Source organism: Petaurus breviceps, unplaced genomic scaffold, assembly GCF_028583685.1.
Source record: "Petaurus breviceps papuanus isolate PSGF00001 unplaced genomic scaffold, PetGlider_PUasm1.0 207, whole genome shotgun sequence".
NCBI lineage: Eukaryota > Metazoa > Chordata > Mammalia > Diprotodontia > Petauridae > Petaurus > Petaurus breviceps.
In genome coordinates this window covers 10,003,204-10,022,951 of record NW_027185850.1, presented here as the reverse complement: position 1 = coordinate 10,022,951, position 19,748 = coordinate 10,003,204, and the positions used below count along the sequence as shown (strand labels likewise).

At 37.1% G+C, this 19,748-nt stretch overlaps 1 protein-coding gene and 1 long non-coding RNA gene across 2 annotated transcripts in view; both read left to right on the top strand.

Annotated features, from left to right (window-relative positions):
- LOC138164889 (uncharacterized) lies at nt 1-9,148 on the top strand. Its single transcript, XR_011169212.1, has 3 exons — nt 1-118; nt 3,969-4,092; nt 9,023-9,148. It is a non-coding gene; the product is annotated as an uncharacterized lncRNA (long non-coding RNA).
- An 8,715-nt stretch (nt 9,149-17,863) lies between these two features.
- Nucleotides 17,864-19,748, top strand: part of LOC138164741 (leptin receptor-like) — a 47,672-nt gene continuing 45,787 nt past the window's right edge. The window contains exon 1 of the mRNA XM_069092709.1: nt 17,864-17,927. Coding sequence (XP_068948810.1) covers nt 17,864-17,927 — 64 coding nt within the window. The remainder of the gene's footprint in view (nt 17,928-19,748) is intronic.

The following is a 19,748-nucleotide window of genomic DNA, read 5'->3' as shown; positions in this document are numbered from 1 at the left end:
AGTTTCTACTGTTGCCTTTGGAGTGAACATGATAAAAATCCTTCCATATGTAGGAACAGTACAGAAGGGAAGACATTTGTTTCTCCATCAGCACTCTCCCCATCTTTGCAACAGAAAGGTTAGATTTTTAAAGTTCTACATTACCCATTTTGAAATTAAAAAAAAATTGACAGTTTTTTTTGGACATTTTGACAGTTGTTTTTATTTGACAGTTTACTGTTCAGTAAATCTGAATGAGGTAGATGGAAAGAGGCTTTCTTGATCGAAATTTTTGTATGAGTGAAAGAAAATTAGGTTCACATTCATAGCATTGAATTGTCAACACCAGTAATTGTTGTATTAAGTGGAAAGATAAAATAAGGGGCCATTTCCCCCTATTCTGTCTATTCCTTTATAAAATGAGCTATTTAATTGAATTAAAACCAGGATAGTTTCTTATTAGAATAGAAAGGTATTTTTAAAAACTTAGTTAATAAAACAACACATAACCCTTATGGCTCTTTTACACACACACACACACACACACACACAACTGTTTAACACAACTCTGTGAAGTACATTTTGCACATCTTTCTTATTCTTGCTTGATGGGTGAGGCAACTGCAGCTTAAAGATGTGGGAGTGACTTGCCTGTGGTGTTGTAAGTAGTAAATGTCATTGGTAGCATTGAAACCCAGGCCTTCAGACTTCAGCTCTAGGGCTCACAGAAGACTGGAATTTGAGAGGAGGAAAGGGCTTCAGTGGCCATTTCATCCAACTTAGACCTGAAGAAGAATAAAGTCAATGGATAGATCTGGTGAGAAGCCTTTACTGAAAACATTCAAGGAGGGGGAAAGTCACTGCAAGTTCCTTCCCAATCCATTTTACATAATTCTAATTGTTAGTAATTTCATTCTCCCACCTATCTCTCTTCTCCTCTCCTCTCCTCTCCTCTCCTCTCCTCTCCTCTCTTCCCCTCCCCTCTCCTCTTCTCTTCCTCTTTCTGTTCTCTCTCTCTCTATTTATGTCTTTCTGTTTCTCTCTTCTAAACACAAGATGAACACAGAGAGATAAATCTGACTCCCATACATATTGTTGAGACTTGACAAGATGAGCAACACGACCAAACAATAAATTTGTAAAAATAATCATTATGAAAGCTAAGGTTTATGTAGCACTTAAGGTTTACAAGTCCTTAGCGTTGCTTATGTTATTTGATTCTCAAATCTCTGTGATGTTGGTGCTCTCATTATCCCCATTTAGGGATGAGAAACCTGAGTCAGAGAGAGTTTAGGTGACTTTACCAAAGTCAATCAGCTAGTAAATGTCTAGGATAGGGTTTGAATTCAGGTCTTCCTGAGTTCCAAGTCAGGCATCCTATCCACTGAACTGCCTAGCTATTCACAAGGAACAAGATAAACGAAAGTGGGCATGTGTAGCATTGTCTGTTAAAATGATATACTGGTGAGGAAATTCAGAAATTTTTGGTAAGGACATCTTGTATTTGGGTGAAGACCAACTGAGTCATTAATGGAAGTGATACTGTTATCAAAGCCTGCTATAGACCAATTAGGCAGAAGGAGGAAAAGGTTGAGAAGTTTAGAAAACAGATCCCCAGCCTGTGGCTCTGGCCCAGATTTCCCAGAGTGATGGGGGCTTTAGTTATCTGGATATCTGCTGTAGGGGTTTCTTCCTAAAGGAAAAAAAGTGAATACTTTCCCTAATTGTTTTAATGACAATTTCATCCTTTACAAGATACAGGAACCATTAAGGGTCAATTCTATTCTAGATCTCCCAATGAAAAAAATAACTGGCTTCCCAGGGGTGGAAATTATCATAATGTTAAGAGGAGTTTACAATTTGTGATAGGGGAATAGAAATCTGGGCACAGGCTTCCATATACCCCAGATTTGGGGGGAACAGAATTAAAGGATTCTGAGGAGTGAGTGGGATTCCATAGGTGCAGACAGCCCAGGATAGATAGGGGAAGTTCTGAAGAATGAAATTCTGAAGACAGAAAGAAAAGGTTTTGTTTTGTTTTTGACTGCCGAGAAAAAGAAGAGCCATCTAAAAAGACTGATGTGAACTCACCGGGTGCTCTCTAAACAATTCTGCCTTTCGAAACTTATGTAGCTATGATTGAAACAAGAGGTAACAGAATCAATCAATAAACATTTATTAAGCACCTACTATGTGCTAGGTGAGAATAAATATAAATACATGAGAATCCTCTAAGAGTATTTTCAGCATGGCTAAATCTTTTTTTCACTTAAGATTGCTATCTATTATAATAGTAAATGTAATTGACTTCATGTGCTTTTAAAGAGTTTCCTTACTGATAGCTATTCAATCAAGGTATCTACCATTAGGATTTCTGTCCTGAAGGGTTTCTGTTCTTCATTCTAGATGTCTTAATAGTACGCAATCTAGAAGCATGGTGGAAAGCAGCAGTTCTTAAAGTTTTTGGTCCTAGGACTCCTTTAGACTCTCAAACATTATGGAGGGCCCCCAAAAGCTTTTGTTTATATTGGTAAGGGCTGTGCTGCAGTCAGTTCAAACCAGTCCATAAGAGCTAATTGTTAGATTTTCCAGTGTGATAATTTTCATCTTGGAAACTGGCAAATACTGCGAATCAGGGCTTGATTTAGTGTTGTGCTGGTTGTCTGTACTTCAGAAAGAGATGGAAAAAATGACAGTAATATTGACAAACTTAGAAGTGGTACGCCTGTGCATTTTTTTTTTATCCAAGCCAGTCTATACCATCTACCAGCACACCCGTAGGTCATGTCTATCCATTTTTACTATATTGGTGTGGTTATTCAAATAGTTTTGACCCATCAGACCCTCTTGAGAGGTCTCAGGGAGCTCCAAGCTTTCCTGGACTACAGAACAGTGAGTATAATGGATAGAAAACACATCTCCGAATAAAGATGATCTAGGTTCAGTCCTGCTCCTGGCATACTGGCTGTGTGATGCTGGGCAAACTTCGAGTACTCTGGACAACTCTTTTTAACAAATTAAGCTTCTTTTCTTTCTTTCTTTTTTTGAGTTAATTGAGGTTAAGTAACTTTCCCAGGGTCACACAGCTAGTCAGTGTCTGATGCCGGATTTGAACTCAGGTTCTCCAGACAAGAGCCTGCTCTGTATTTACTGTACCACCTAATTGCCCCTGAGGATAAGTTTTGAAGGTGTCAGCCTACATTGGTAAAGTGAGTTCTTCATAGGAATCTCTGAATATAAATGAAATCACAGATGCAGCTCCCCAAGTTAAAAAAAAAACACCAATAGAACAAAAATCATGTTATTATTCATGCATAGTAACAAATCATAATTACAAAGTGCATGGTAGTGAAGATTGCTGACCTTGGGGCGGGGGAGACCTGTAATCAAATCTGCCTCTGATACTTACCAGCTGTGGGACCCTGAGTAAGTCATTAACCATTCTGTCCTCAGCTTTTCCATAGGCAAGATGGGGTAATAGTATTAGTTATGGCACCCTTTCCTGGGTTGTTGTAAGGATCTAACAAGAGAATGTGTGTAAAATGTGTTGTTAACCCTTAAGCTCTAAATAGTATTATTAATCATATTGAAAGTCTGAATAGCTAGGTAACTTTTAAGTCTATTGTGAAAATCTGAAGGAAGTGAAACTTACGTCTAAAGTAATAAATCGTCCCCTACATGACTCTAACTAAGCCATGCGTGGATGGACAGGGTTTGGGAAGTTGTGAGAGACTGATTGGGCTAAGGATAAAATACAGAGAGATGCAGCGGTAGTTGGAGAGCTAATTCAAGTGAACATTTTGAAATTTCTGTAGTCAAGACAAGTCTCAGGTCTGCTGTTGACTCTCTAAGGAGTCAGAATATATCTCTCCAATTTGGCTGTGCATGGTGATATGAAAATGTTTAGTAAAAACATATTCAGTTTTTTTGTTGCATTGTTCAGGATTCATTTTTTTAAAATCATCTGTGATGTTTTCCTTTCAATTCAGGTGCGAGCTGGAGCATCGAATGTTGGGTCAGAGGGGACTTGAAGATACTTGTCTGTAATTTGGAATCATTGTTTAAGAATTCTTCCAAGACATCGGAATTTCAGGTTCATCTTTCATATGTTCTGTAAGTAACTTTTTAGAAGTATTCTTTGTGTAATAGACATGGTATCAAAAGAACTTGGCTTTGGGTTCCACATTGATGCTATCAAGCTCTGTGGGCCTGAGCAAGTCAGTGATTTGTGATAGGGTTGCCTTGATGAAAGCAGTCATGTTAAGATAGAATCTAGGGCTGGGCTGGTAACCAACTTTACACAAAAATGAAAAAAAAAAACAATGTAATGAGATTGAAGATTTGCTTTTTATGTAACTGGAGAGTCTGGACAATTTTCTAGCATTCACGTTTCTTTGCTCTGTGGCTTCTCACTATTTCTATATCTTACTGTCCGGAGGGAGGGAGGCGATAGTCCAGATTTCCCTTCCCTGCTCATATCACTTTGGCTCTGGGTGACACATTGTGACAGACGTTGGTAAACTGGAGATTATCCAAGGAAGGTCAATGAGATAAATGGGACAATGAACTTTGGAATTATACCAAATAAGGATCCCGTGAAGGAAGGGAGAATGTTTATCCTGGAAAAGAGAAGACCCAAGGGGTGGTGGGAAATGGTAACTCTCTTCAAGCATTCAGAAGTCTTTCATCTGGAAGAGGAAATCAAATTGTCCTTTGCCCAAGAGGACAAACCTCAGAACTAATACACTCTCCTTACCATTAGAACTACAGGAAGGTGAAATGGGCTGCATGATGAGATATTGTTGATCTTCAGGCAACACGTTTTTACTAAGCACCTACTATGTTCTGAGCATTATGTTAAGGCCTGGGGATATAAAAAGGAGGCAAAGCCAGCTCCTTTTCTCAATAGTCTCACAATCTAAAGGAGGAAACGACATAAAAACTGCTAAGTCCAAACAAGATACAAAGAGGGCAAATTGGTGTTATTCTTGTAGGGAAGGTTATCTTCAAAGAAAGACTGGGTGACCATCTTTGGGAATGTTACAGGGGGATTCTGGGTCAGAGAGGAGTTGATCTAAATGGTCTCTGCTGTCCCTTCTGACTCTGCAATTCTTTTTCTGGTACCTTTTTTCTTTAAAAACATGGAACTCTTTAGTAAAGGTATAATATCTTTCACAAGTGTTTGCAACAGAAAAAAATATTTTAATTATATAACATTCTTTCTTTATTTAAATTATAAGACATCCATTTAGGAAGAAAACTTTATCCTTAAAACTTTTGGGGGAAAATTTTAAGAACCAGACTAGGTTGTTCAGTCAGATACAACAACTCTTACTTTGAGGGATACACTGTAATTGTAAATTGCAGAATCTTTCAGCTTCCGGGTGAAGGCAATAGCAGAATCTCATCACCATGCCTTCCATTGGGAAGTGCTTAACTGTTTTCAAGATGTTTTTAGATTAGATCTTGTATTTCCTGTGGGCATCAGAGGTGTTATCCCCAGTTTACAGATGTGGAAAATGGTGCTTAAGGATTACGAATGGTTTTCCAAGGCTACTTGATCTTTTTAAGTTCTGTGATGCTACTTACTAATTATCACAGACACACGGAATTAGAGCTTTGGAGAGGACCTCCATGGCAATCTACTCAATCCTGAAATACTGATACAATGACACTTACTCTGAAATTCATCCTGCTCTGGGATTTATGAATACATCTGACTGTATTGTCTAAACCCTACCTCATTATCTTCCTTACACGAAAAAACATAATATAGTTAATTAAAAGCTCTGCTGAAATCTTGGGAAGCTATATCCTCAGCATTTCCCTCATCTATTTGGTTCAGTAATCCTGTCAATAAAATGAAATGAGGTAAATATGTAATGACCAATTCTTTGTTTATCAACATTTTTATTTAAAATTTTGAGTTTCAAATTCTGTCCCTCCCTCTCTCTACTTTCACCTCCTTGAGATAGATGGCAAGCAATCAGATACAAGTTATTCATGTGCAATTATATAAAACGTTTCCATATTATTTCATTTTGTACAAAAAGACTCTACTAAAAAAGGAAGAAGAAAGTGAGAAATAGCATGCTTCAATCTGTATTCAAACAATATCAGTTCTTTCTCTGGCGTCAGATAGTATGCTTCATCATTAGCCCTTTGGGATTGTCCTGGATCACTGTATTGCTGAGAATAGCTAAGTCATTCATACTTCTTCAAACAATATTGTTGTTACTGTCTACAACACACTTCTGGTTCTGTTCACTTCATCATCTATCGATTTGTGTCTTTTTTTTAGATCATCCTGTTTGTCATTTCTTATGGCACAGTAATATTCCATTACAATCAAGCACTACAGCTTGTTTCTCCAATTGGTGGGCATTCCTTTGATTTCCAGTTCTTAACCATCAGAGCAAGAGCCACTATAAATATTTTTGTACAAATAGGAACTTTCCCCTCCCTTTTTTTGGATGTCTTTTGGATATAGTCCTAGCAGTGGTATTGCTAGATCAAGGGGTATGCACAATTTTATAGCCCTTTGGGCATAGTTCCAAATTGTTCTCCAGAAAGGTTGGATCAGTCCACAACTCCACCAACAGTGCAATAGTGTCCCTGTTTTCCTGCATCCCCTCCAACATTTTCCTTTTCTGTCATATTAACCAATTTGATAGATGTGAGGTTGTACCTCAGAGTTGTTTTAATTTGCATTTCTCTAATTAATAGTCATTTAGAGCATTTTCATATGAATATAGATAACTTTAATTTCTTTGCATAATGAGCAATTCTTGATGAAGCCATGCTTTGTAATCACTGCTCCCTTAATAGATGTTAGTCAACCATCTCTAATGATACATTGACAAATTTCCCAGGAATCCATGTTAAGCTCCCTGCACTGTCTTTGGTAAATTCTGTTCTCTTGCACTTTCTGCAAATTGAGATATTTGATAGAAGAAAAAATAGACTTTAAGTTTTCCAAGACATACAGGTTTGTCCATGACCAAACAGATACTAAATGCTATAGTCTGGATTTGGACTCATGTCAGCCCAAACTTCAGCACTCTTTCTACTGTGGCACATTGCTAATATGATGTGCACTGCTGAGTACTCCTTCTTAGAGATGGTGGCCTGAACTGAGGCATAAGACCAAATGTCTCTGAGACCAAATCTGCAGGATATGTCATTGCCATTCAGAAGTCCTTTTGGATATACTCTGTGGCTTGTTCCCAAAGCTGCGTAGAACTTAACTGTTGTCTATCTAGGACTTCCAAAGAAACAGAAATACAACATGATATCTCGAAGATATGGTAGCCTTCTGTAGAAGAAAAGTAGAAAGTTTTAGGGTAAAAAGGGACCTTAGAGGTGACCTGGTGTAACAATTTCATTTTACAGATGAGGAAACTGAGGCCAAGAGATTATGCTCATGTTGTTAGCAATAAAATAAGAAAAAGAAAATTGAAGGAATAAAAATAGACAACGAAGAAACAAAACTATTACTCTTTGCAGATAATATGATGGTTTACTTATAGAACCCTAGAGAATCAACTTAAAAAAAAACTAGTTGAACAATGAACCACTTTAGCAAAATTGCAGGATAGAAAATAAACCCACATAAACCACTAGAATTTCTATATATCACCAACAAAACCCAGCAAGAAGAGCTAGAAAGAGTTGTGGACAGTATAAAATTCTTGGGATTCTACCTACCAAGAAAAATATAGGAACAATATTAAAACAATTACAAAATACTCTTCAGACAATGACAGACCTAAGCAAATGGAAAAAAAATATTAATTTCTTATGGGGAGCCCGAAGCATTATAATAAAATGACAATTCTACCTAGATTAATTTATTTATTCAGTGTCATACCAATCAAAATACCAAATTTTGTAGAGCTAGAAAAAATGGCAACAAGCTTCACCTGGAGAAACAAAGGGTGAAGAATATCAAGAGAATCATATGAAAAAAAGTGAAGGAAGGTGATCTAGGAATACCAGATCTCAGTCTATATGATAAAGCTATAATAACCAAAACAATTTGATTCTGTCTATGAAATAGACTGGTTGATCAATGGAATGGGTTGGGTACATAATATACAGAGGAAAATGACCACAGTAACCTAATGTTTAATAAACTCAGAGATCCAAGCTTTGGGGGCAAGAGCTCACTATCTGACAAAAAATACTGGGAAAACTGGAAAGCAGTTTGGCAGAAACTAGGTACAAATCAACGTTTCACACCATATACCAAGATAAGGTCAAAATGGGTACATGGTGCATGTGTGTGTGTGTGTGTGCATGTGTGTGTGTAAGTGTATACACATATACAATATTAATATATAGAGAATAAATACAAATCTGTGTGAAGTGGCAAAGTATAAGGCAGTTTGGGGAGAAAAGCATCAGCATTTGAGGAAATCAAGAAAGGCTTCATGCAGATGATTATGTTTAAACGGCACCTTAAAGGAAGAGAGAACTGAAGTCCTCTCTTTTAAAAGACATTTTATTTGTAATTGATGTTCTCTCTCTGTCTCTGTCTCTCTTCTCTTTCTGTCTCCCTCCCCCCCCCCCCCCGAACCATCTCTTATAGGAAAGAATAAAAGAGACAGAAATAAACCCAGTTTAGCAACAGCATCTGAGTCTCTGCCCTCTTTCACACCCATGATCTCCCACTTCTGCAAAGGTGGGAGGGGGGTTTATTTGCTCTTATCTTCTTTGGGGCCAAGCTTGGTTATCATAGCACACAGCATTCAATTTCTTTGTTGTTGCTGTTCTTTATTTTTAAACAGTTGTACATTTATACCTTGTTTTCCTGATTCTCCGTACTGTGCTCTGCATCATTTTATAGAAGTCTTCTAAGAATTCTTCATACTCATTGTTTCTTACAGCTGTGCGTATCCTTTATCCCCTGATGCTCATGCCTGGTGCACAGGCCAAGCTGAGGTTCCCCCAACTTCATGCTTGTGTCTAGCCCTGAGGTACAGATGATGATGGGATGCACAGTGTCTATAAAAAATTAATATATTTTTATTTTATAACACAGGTCAGAAGCATCACAGGAAGCCTCACCCATGGTGTCCCAGAAGGGTAATTTTCATGTTGTCAAGTGCAATTGCAGTAGGTCCAAAGACTATGAATGCCATGTGCCCATACCCATAGCCAAGCTCAGCTCTACCTCTTTGATATTTTTGGAAATCACAAATGGCACCATTTTTCTCCAGTCACCCATGATGTCTATGAAACCTATAAATATTGGTAAGTGTAAAGTCACCAGATTATTAGGGCTTTTCTTCACATAAACTGCTCTAGTACTTCAATGATACATGATTTTATCAGTGTGGGTATTTCATTCATATACAATAGGACACCCCTCCATCACCCATAAATGATTGATGTGGGGATTGATATGGGTCCAAATTCATCATATTTGAGTATAGTGCAGTGAAAATAGTCCTGGATTTGGAGTCATACAATATGAGTGTAACTCCTATCTTTGCTTACTACTACCTGTTTGACCTTGGGCAAATTATTTCCCCTCCCTGGTGAAATATGCAAAGTGAGAGAGTTGCAAAAGTTGGTCCCTGAGGGTCCTTTTAGCCCTAGATTTATAACCCTACACTTTTTTGTGGTATCTCCATCGAAGTCCTCCTTGGCATGGAGGTGGTCCTGAGTCTTCAAAGACTACACCTGTAGTGTTCAAGTTCTGGTAATTCTAACCAAGTGGAAAAGAGTTTGAGCATAGATGCCTTGATGGATTGCATGGTCAGTGCTCAAGGCCCAGCCTGCCTAAGTGAGGAAAAGCTCATTTCCAGGCTGGCTGGCCATACAGGCATGAAGTTTCTGATCAGTCAATTGGGAAATGTTTAGGCAAGCTCTGTCCATATTCACTTCACTGTTACCTTTCTGGTTGTTTTTCTACAGTCCCCTACTTGCCACTTTATAAATATTGAAGCTCTATGTAAATATGATATCTTAATATTATTATATTCACATCACTTACTAAGTCAAGGTTCCTTAGCCTTTTTTGGTTATCACAGACCCTTGTTGAAGCCTATGGGCCCTTTCTCACATCATGTTTATTTTTTTAAAGTAAAAAAAAAGGCATTTCAATCTGTATTCAGACACTATCAGTTCCTTCTCTGGGGATGGACAGCATTTTTTATCATATGTCCTTCAGAATTGTCTTGGATCATTGTATCACTGAGAATAGCTAAGTCATTCACAGCAGATCATCTTACAATATTCCTGTTATTTTGTCTACAATACATTTCACTTTTCATAAACCCATGAAAGTCTTTCCATGTTTTTCTGAGAGCATCCTGATCATCATATCTTTTAAAAACTTTATTTCTTGATTTGTTTTTAGTTTTTAACATTCTCTTCTGTAAGATTTTGAGTTCTAAATTTTCTCCCCCTCCCTCTGTTCCCCCCTCTCTTAGACAAGTGTGCAATCTGATATATGTACAATCATCTTAAATATATTTCCACATTAGTCACCACATCATGTTTATAAATCAATAAAGGAAAAGGTATAGGATACAAAGGAAAACAATAACATTGAAGTACAATTATCAAAATGATAGAAAAGAAAAAAACCCAAGAACTTCCTTATACCCGAAGTTATGAAGCCCTGCATTCAACACTGGGGAAGGAAGCTCAATAGTATGGACGATCAGGTTCCAGCAAATCAAGGATTGTTTCAGTCTTTACCCTGGTAACCTGACCTCCTAGCACTGTGCCTTGCACATAGTAGGTGATTTGTGCCTGCTTATTGATCGACAGATTTATGATAAAAAAATAAGCAACCAGGACTTATCCTTTTTATGTTTTCAATCTGAGTCTGGATGACTATGCAGGCTTATAGAGACAGTGCATTTTGGAGGAATTGAGATGCTCATTGTTAGGGGCACTGCATTACCCCTGCTAATGATATCCTATGTCTTTGAAATATTGAAGGTTCTCAATAATGGGATTTCTGCACCTATGGGCTTGACTAGTTTGGGGTTATGTTCTCCCAGTAGAATATAAGCTCCTTTAGGAAGGATCTGATTTTTGTTTTGTTCTGGTATCTCCAGACATTAGCACTATGGCACAATGCCTGACAGATAAAAAGTGCTTAGAAGTGCTTGTCAAGTTGAGATGAATTAAACTGTCTGTCTACCTATTGATCATCTATCAATCATGTATCATTTATCTATATCTATGATCTATCAACCTACTGAATCTATCATTTTTCTTTCTCCTGATTTTGAGTGTTATACCATTTCAGCTGCCTCTATAATTATTAAAAATAATATATAGTTTATGTTCTCATAGAGTTAGAGCTGAAGAAACATGAGAAGGCACCTAGTCAATTTTCTAATTTAATTGAGGAGAAAATGAATACCCAGGGAGTGAGTGACTTGCCCAAAGTCACATTGCTGATGTCAGAGGAGAGATTCAAACTCTACTCCACTGATATGAAATCCAATGTTATTTTTACTGAAAAACTGAAGCTGGCCTTGAAATATTATTTTTTTTTAAAGTGAAGCCAGACCCACCATTACATTTGCTAATGGAAATAACAGATGATGGAAAATTAAAGATCTCTTGGTCCACCCCACTTTTGGCACCATATCAACTTCAATATGAACTGAAGTACTCTGTAAAGTCAACTGAGACCATGGGCCAGGTATGTATTTTATTTTACTATGCAAATCATAAAAAATAAGCCCTGTGGATTGCAAGAAGAGCTGAGCAACCCCTAGACTCAAAAGACGTGTTATCTTTAGAATAAGATGGAAATACTCCCACAAAAGAAAGAGTTCTTACATCCCTAAAGCTTTTTCACCATCTGATACTCATGTAGTGAGAGATTTCAGAAGCATGGAACTCACTATGGGCCATAGAATATATCTGTGTATATCTTTGCTGAATTATAAAGTTTGTATTATTCTCCGATACCTTCTTAAGGCGATCCCAAAGCAAACTTGTATGCTTGCTGAGTCTCCTTTAACTTTTCACAATGCCTTTCATAGGATCATAGGTTAGAAGGTCATCTGGTGCTAGGTTTATGGTTTTAGAGTTAGAAAGAACTTCAGAGTTTATCTAGCTCATTTTCATCTTACAGATGAGGAAACTGACTGCCAGAGAAGGTAAGCAGCCAACAGAAAAAAAAATTGGAAAACCAGTATTAGAATATGGATGCTCTGACCCCCAATCCAGCATTTTTTCTTGTTGCATTATGATTTTCTCTCTTTATGTCTCAAATCAGCTGACTTAAAGAGGGATGCCTAAGCCCTTATCAGCTTGTGTAACTTACTGGACGTCTTTAATCAGGCAACAGTGATCTATCTTAAAACTCCTCAAACAATAGACCTTAGCTTATGAGATGGAGGCCAATTGGCACAATGGATATTGAAATCTCATTAGAAATATTAGAGAGTGGGGCAGGAGTCATTAGATTTTGTTCACAACTGGGAATAAGCAAACACTAGTTGGTCAAGACCACCAGTCATGAGGAACACAAAGGAAAGTGTAGGAGAATAGAGGAGAATGTTGTAAAAGGTCACCCTGTGGAAACTTCCACAAACCTAGTTCTTATTAGCAATCCCCTTCTGTGTGGTGTTTTGACTTTTTTAAATGAAATTTAGCAGATTGCTTCAATTGTACTAAATACCTCCCTACTTGTGGACGATGTGCTTCCTGGTGCTTCATATACAGTTCAGGTGCGGGGCAAGAGGCTGGATGGTCTAGGAGCTTGGAGTGATTGGAGTCCTCCTTCCAACTTCACTGCCCCAGGTACGTTGCTGGCATATAGGGTGCATCTTTGCTTCTGATTGTTGGGAAGTAGATTTTGGGGATCTTTCCCTCTCTTTCAGTATGTTGTAAATAGTTGGCATTTTGTGGTGATAATTGTGGATTCAAGAGAGGAGCGGATAGAAGGTTGTCCTTGGAGTTGGGTAGAGGTGGGATCAAGTTTTATCTCTGACATAGAATCACAGAGTTTTCAAATTGGAAGGGACTCAGTGACCATATTTTTTAACCTCCACCAAAAAAGAATCCTTATCATCAAATACCTGATGAGGGATCACTCAACTCTGGCTAAGAAATCTCCAAGGAGAGAGAGAGAGAGTCTGCTAATCCTTAAGGAAACATTCCATTTTGGGACAGCTTAGGAAATTTTTTCTTGACATTAAGCCTAAAGTGGCACATACTGGCTATGTGACTTTGGGAAATAGATTTAAGCTTTCAATGGTCCAAGTAACTATCTAAGACTGTAAGTTACAAAAGACTTATCCATTTGCATTGGTAGAGAGTTCTGTAGCAAGACCTATATAAGCTGAGAAAATCACAGGTCCAGCCTCTCTCTTCCTGCCCCCTAACAAAATGGTGCCAAATTGAAAGGGGGGGGGAAATTATTTGTTTCCTTACAAATAAAAAAAAAACAACAAAATGCAGGGTACATTGCACTTAAATGAATGCACATGTGTTATTGCAATTTACATTATGTAAATTGCAGGAAATAAAGCCTAAAAACTCAGGCAGGATAATGTTAACATAGGTCCCTCACTTTTTTTTTTTTGTACTTTGAATTCATTCATAATTTTCATTCACTAAACTTTTACATTAACATTTTAATTTCATAAGGAAGACAGAAGAAATAGGTGAATACAGGATAACAAACTAAATTTTAGAATGCTATTGGCATACTTAGTGCATCTTTAATTCATGTTTTCAAATGAGTTTATTTACTTGGTATAACTTTCAATAATTTCTTTTAAAATACATTTAAAATTATGCTGAGTTTTTTTTTTAGGATTGTCAGGTTACTTTTTTAAATGAAATTTTATGTTTATTTTTAGTTTACATCATTCATTTCCACAAGATTTTAAGTTACAATCTTTCTCTCCATCTTTCCCCTATCCACCACCCCAAAAACAGAGATCCCACTGTATACCCCTCCCCCAATTTGCTCTTTCCTATGTCCTCCCTCAGCCCCCCTCTGACTTTCCAGTAGGTCAAGATGGATCTCTATATCCCAGTGCCTGTATGTCTTATTTCCCAGTTGCATGTAATAAGACAAATATCTATATTAAACATTTGATTTTAAAACTTTGGATTCCAGATTCTTTCCCTTCCTCCTCATCACCCACCCTTATTGGGAAGATCAGCAATTCAATACAGCTTGTACATGAGTAGCTACACAAAACATTTCCATAGTCGATATATTGTGAAAGACTGGCTATATTTTCCTCCATCCTATTTTGCCCCCCACTTGTTCTAGTCTCTATTTTGACTCTGTCCCTTTTCAAAAGTGTGTACTTCCGGGGCGGCTGGGTGGCACAGTGAGTAAAGCGCCAGCCCGGAGTCAGGAGGCCCCAAGTTCGGTTCTCACTTAATACCCACACACAAAAAATCTAGCTGTGTGACCTTGGGCAAGTTACTTAACCCTAATTGCCCTTCAAAAGGCAAAAAAAGTGGGTGCTTCCAACTTCCCTACACCCAGCCTGCCCTCCCCTCCATCATGTTCCATCTCATCCCTTTCCCCCCTACTCTTCTGGAGGGTAAGATACTCTATTTAGTGTGTATGTCATTCCCTCCCTGAGCCAAATTCAATAAGAGTAAGATTGACCCATTCCCTTCCTATTCTTCCCCTCCATTGTAACCATTTTCCCTCGCCTCTTCTATATGGGATAGTTTACCCCAATCTGTGTCTCCCCCATCTCCTCTTATTATATTCCTCTCACCTCTTAATTTCACCTGTTAAGAATCATCCCTTCTTATTCAACTAGTCCTGTGCTCTCTGTCTATGTATACCTTACACATATATATACCCACTCACATATTTATTCATATGCCCATATACCCTCCTATATAGACATATGTATGTATATATGTATTTCCTTCAACTATTCTAATACTGAAAAAAGTTTCATAAGTTACAATTATCATTTTTCCATGTAGGAATGTAAATATTTCAACTTTGATTAGTTCCTTATGATTTCTTTTCCCTGTTTATCTTCTCATGCTTCTCTTGCTTCTTGTATCTGAGTGTCAAATTTTCTATTCAACTGTGATTTTTTTCATCAAGAATGCTTGAAAGTCCTCTATTTCACTGAATGACTATATTTTCCCCTGAAACATGACACTTAGTTTTGCTGGGTAGGTGATTCTTGGTTTTAATCCCAGCTCCTTTGACCTCCAGAGAGTCATATTCCAAGCCCTTTGATCCCTCAAAGTAGAAGCTGCCAGATCCTGTGTTATCCTGATTGTGTCTCCACAATGTTCAAATTGTTTCTTCTTGTCTCCTTGAAATATTTTCTCCTTGATCCGGGAACTCTGGAACCTGGTTATAATAATCCTAGGAGTTTTCTTTTTGGGATCTTTTTCAAGAGGTGATCAGTGGATTTTTTCAACCTCTATTTTTCCCTCTGGTTTTAAAATATCAGGGAAATTTTCCTTGAGAATTTCTTGAAGGATGATTTCTAGGTTGTTGTTTTTTTTTTATCATAGCTTTCAGGTAGTCCAATTATTTTTAAAATTATCTCTCCTGGATCTATTTTCCAGGTCAATGGTTTTTCCAATGAGATATTTCACATTGTCTTCTATTTTTTCATTTGTTTGAATCTGTTTAAGAGTGTCTTGATTTCTCATAAAGTCACTAGGTTCCATTTGCTCCAATTTAATTCTGAAGGGATGATTCTCTTCAGTGAGCTTTTGAGATTCTTTTTTCATCTGGAAAATTCAGCTTTTTAAGGCACTTTCTTCTCCTCACTGGCTTTTTGAACCTCTTTTGCCATTTATATAACAAATTAAACATAGAACTTTTGAAGCTGTCCTTCCTATATGTACTCATTCATATATATGTATATATATATACATTATACAAGCATATAAATATATCCGTATCTACACACATATTCATATTCATTCTGTTGCTACAGTATTTCTTCTGAGGAAGAATCCTGCTTTGGGGGATTTTCGATTTTCTCAGTAAGATTTTTTTTTTCTTTCAGTTACAATAGTGTGGGTATTTTTAATAGAAGGAAGGAAAATAAGCTATGTTCATACTTTGCTGGTCTAACAGGGTCTGGATGTTGTGTAGTATTATTGTGATTATTGGAGTCAATAGGTTTTAGAGCTAGGAGAAACCTTAGAGCTCACTAGGCTAACTCCCTCATTTTTCATGAAGAAAATGAAGTTCAGAGCTACTTAAAAGTGGAATGGGTCCCCATGGGTTGTAGTGAGTTCCTTCTTCCTTGAGGTTAATAGCACTTTTTTCATATTACCTCTTTCAGAAGCTTATCATAAAGAAACTGTCTTGATAAATTATAAAACATTTGGATTAGAATAGTTTTTGCTTTGAGGAATAAAATATTACTATTCAAATGAAATATGAAAACTCATATCTTATGTCTTTGAAAGAAATGTTATTTAAAAAGTCTCACTAAAGGACCTGTCAATTAAAAAAAATTAAACCAACAAGCATTATTATTCCACTAAAATAGAACATTCCTTACTTTCACTACTAGAAATTTGTAACCTGGTGTGACTCTATTTTCTTTAAATCTGGTGCAAACCTGAACTTTCAATCTGAAACTCCCTTTATTTTCAGTGCCAAACAATAGCAACAAAGGACCAACAGAAAGGCAGGTCATTCCCTGGACCTAGTCCTTTGAGCAGTATCCTTGCTCCATTGTAGCATCAAGATTTGTTTTTAAGAACAAGGAAAACAATCCGCCCTGTCAGCCAATTGATAAGCATTTGATAAGCACCTTTTATGTACCAGGCGCTGTGCTAGATTCTGAGTGATGCAAAGAAAGGCTTGTCTATGAATCTTCTACCTGATTTCTACAGCATAACTCTAGTTCTTTTCCAATGCTTAGCACAGTGCCTGGCACATAGTAAGCACTTAATAAATGTTTTTTGGTTGATTGATTGAGGATAAGTTTGACCATTCAATTTCAGCATTATCTGTTCATTAAGTGATGACTTTGAGAACTTTAGCTATTTCCATTCTATTTTGACAGGTAAGCCAGGGATATTTGAATTGTCTAATTTTAAAACCAAATGGAATTGGGTTAGTTTTAGTAGAACAAAATGAAATAGGGGAAAAGCCAGTCCATTAGAGTGCGGGGGTTTAGCTCTAAGAGAGGGGCCAATCCAATCACATTTGTACATTATTTCCAGCAAAGAAGCACCTAGCACAGACATGAGAGATTGTTGACCTACCTTGAACACACTTCATTACTCCACAGTACATAGAGCACCCTCTAAACATTTCAAAGGATAACCTCTTAAAATGTAAAATAAGCTTTCATATATCCTAATCAATTATAATCAAAGCTTTACTTTTAAAACTTAAAAAAAATTAAAAACAAAAACATCTTCATATCTAAATAGAAGACATCTAGAACTTAATTTGTCAACTTTTCTGCTGTGTTTGTTGGGTACATGTATTACTGTAACATCTCTTGCCTCCTCCTTATCACTATTACCACTCCCCATTAGTACCCTCCTAGTTCAAACAAACCACTATCTACGGTCCATTATAACAGCCCCCCAGATGGATGGCATTCTCTACCCAGGACAAGTTGCATATTTTCCTACTGCTGTGTTTGCAGAGCAAGGAGGCGATGCCCCTGAGCTGTAGGGCCAGGTAGGAAGCAGTTACAGCCTTAGCCTGGAGGTATACACTACCCTTTTTTCATATCCTGGCCAGCTAGGTGGTGCTGGGCCTGGAGGCAGGAAGAACTGAGTCAAATTTGGCCTCAGACACTCACTAGCTGTATGACTCCAGGCAAGTCATTTAGCTCTGTTTGCCTCAGTTTCTTCAGCTGTAAAATGAGTTGAAGGAGAACGTGGCTAACCATTCTAGTATCTTTGCCAAGAGAACCCCAAAATGGTTGCCACTCTCAATTCAGTGCAACTGAAAGGATTCAACAAGGACATCTTCCATATCTTGGGTCTGTTCACCCTTGAAATCCTGTTCTTCAATCTTCACCTCAAAAAGTTTTCCCTGAATTCCCTCACTGATAGTCATCTTGCTGTCATCTAAATTCACAGAACTATCTTCCTTTGCACATTTTTACTCTCAAATTTGAATGACCTGGCTTTTTTTGTTTTTGTTTACTTGTTTTATTACCATTACTAATCCATGTTTACTTTTGAATTTCTATAAAAGCTAGGTGACCTCTCTTGTATGCCCCTCAAAACAATGGTAAACACTTGATGAATAAATAGAAAAAGATTTATTAAGTTCCTTCTATGTGCCAATTACTGCATTAATTCATTCATTTATAAATGAATGATTAGAATAAAAAATTAGCTGGTAGTATTGAAAATGACATGCCCATAAAAATAAAAAAGAGGCGTGGCTAGATGGCACCATGAATAGAGCACTGGCCCTGGAGTCAGGAGGACCTAAGTTCAAATCTGGCCTCAGACAGTTATCACTTACTAGACATGTGACCTTGGTTAAGTCACTTAACCCCAATTGCCCTGCCTTCCCCCTCAAAAAAAAAAAGAGAAATATTTTATAATTCTACTTAAAGCAACTATTAAGATATCTGGTAGACAAATGTTACATTTATTAATTGGTAAAATTGGAAAACGGCATCCATTACTGAGAAGCAATGTGTTTTCCATGGGGGTAATGTATTAAAGGAATTTAGAAAAAGGAGAAACATGGATAATAATGAAGTATGAAGAGGCATGAGAACCAATGAGCCAAACCATTCCAACAAAAAGGAATTTTTTAGAAAAGGCAGTTAGTTATTGTGGGTTCTCCAAAAGAGATTTTTTGACAGTATAAGGTTTAATGTACATAGTTTAATTCAGGGCAAAAATATTTCCTCTACTAAAACCAGAGCGTTGGGTAGGAAATGGAGAAATTGTCCAATTTAGTTTCAAACTTGATTATGGCAGCAACATAATACTGGTACAACTTAAGGAATGCTTTCAGCTTTCTTAAGTACTATGCTCACATGCCCAAGTCAGCTCTTCTGAGGTTGTATCCAACATATACCCATTGAAATATATGACTTAAAATCCTTTTACAGATTCTGTGATTTGGAAGCTCTGCGAGTGGATGGGGGTTTGTGATCAACAGGTCTCATCACTCTCCATCAATAAGGGGTGAAGAGATTTATTAGGGAGATAGTTGTCTGGGAGAGTCATTATACTGGAGCACAACTTGAAAGCCAGATTTGGTTATGTGTCTGTGTATATATATATATATATATGTATTGATATATTTATATAGATATATACTGATTTCTCTTTATATATACATATATGTACATATATGTATATATATGTGTGTGTGTGCGCGTAATCAACAGTACTCTGAAATATTATCCTCCATATCAACAATGAATTCTCTTCTCATTTCCACCTCCTAGAATCCCTATTAGGTTCTACCTTCTACTTTAAATTTTTCCCATTCCCCTTAGTCACTCCCACCTACCACTAAAATGTGTTTACTTTGTATTTTTGGAATTTATTTATATTTTAATTAATTAATTTTTGTCTGATGAGTAAAATGTAAGCTCTTTGAGGACAGGGACTCCTTCATTTTTGTCTCTGTATCCCCAGTCCTTGTATAGTGCCAAGTACATCATAGGTGATTCATGCTCATTAATAATAAGATGGTAAATACTTAGTGATTGTTTGACTTTGTATCTACTTCTCTTTGTACATGTTATTTTCCTCTAGTAGAAGATAAGTTCCTTGAGGGCAGGAATTAGTTAGTTTTTGTTTCTTTATCCCCAGCCCTGGTACTTAGC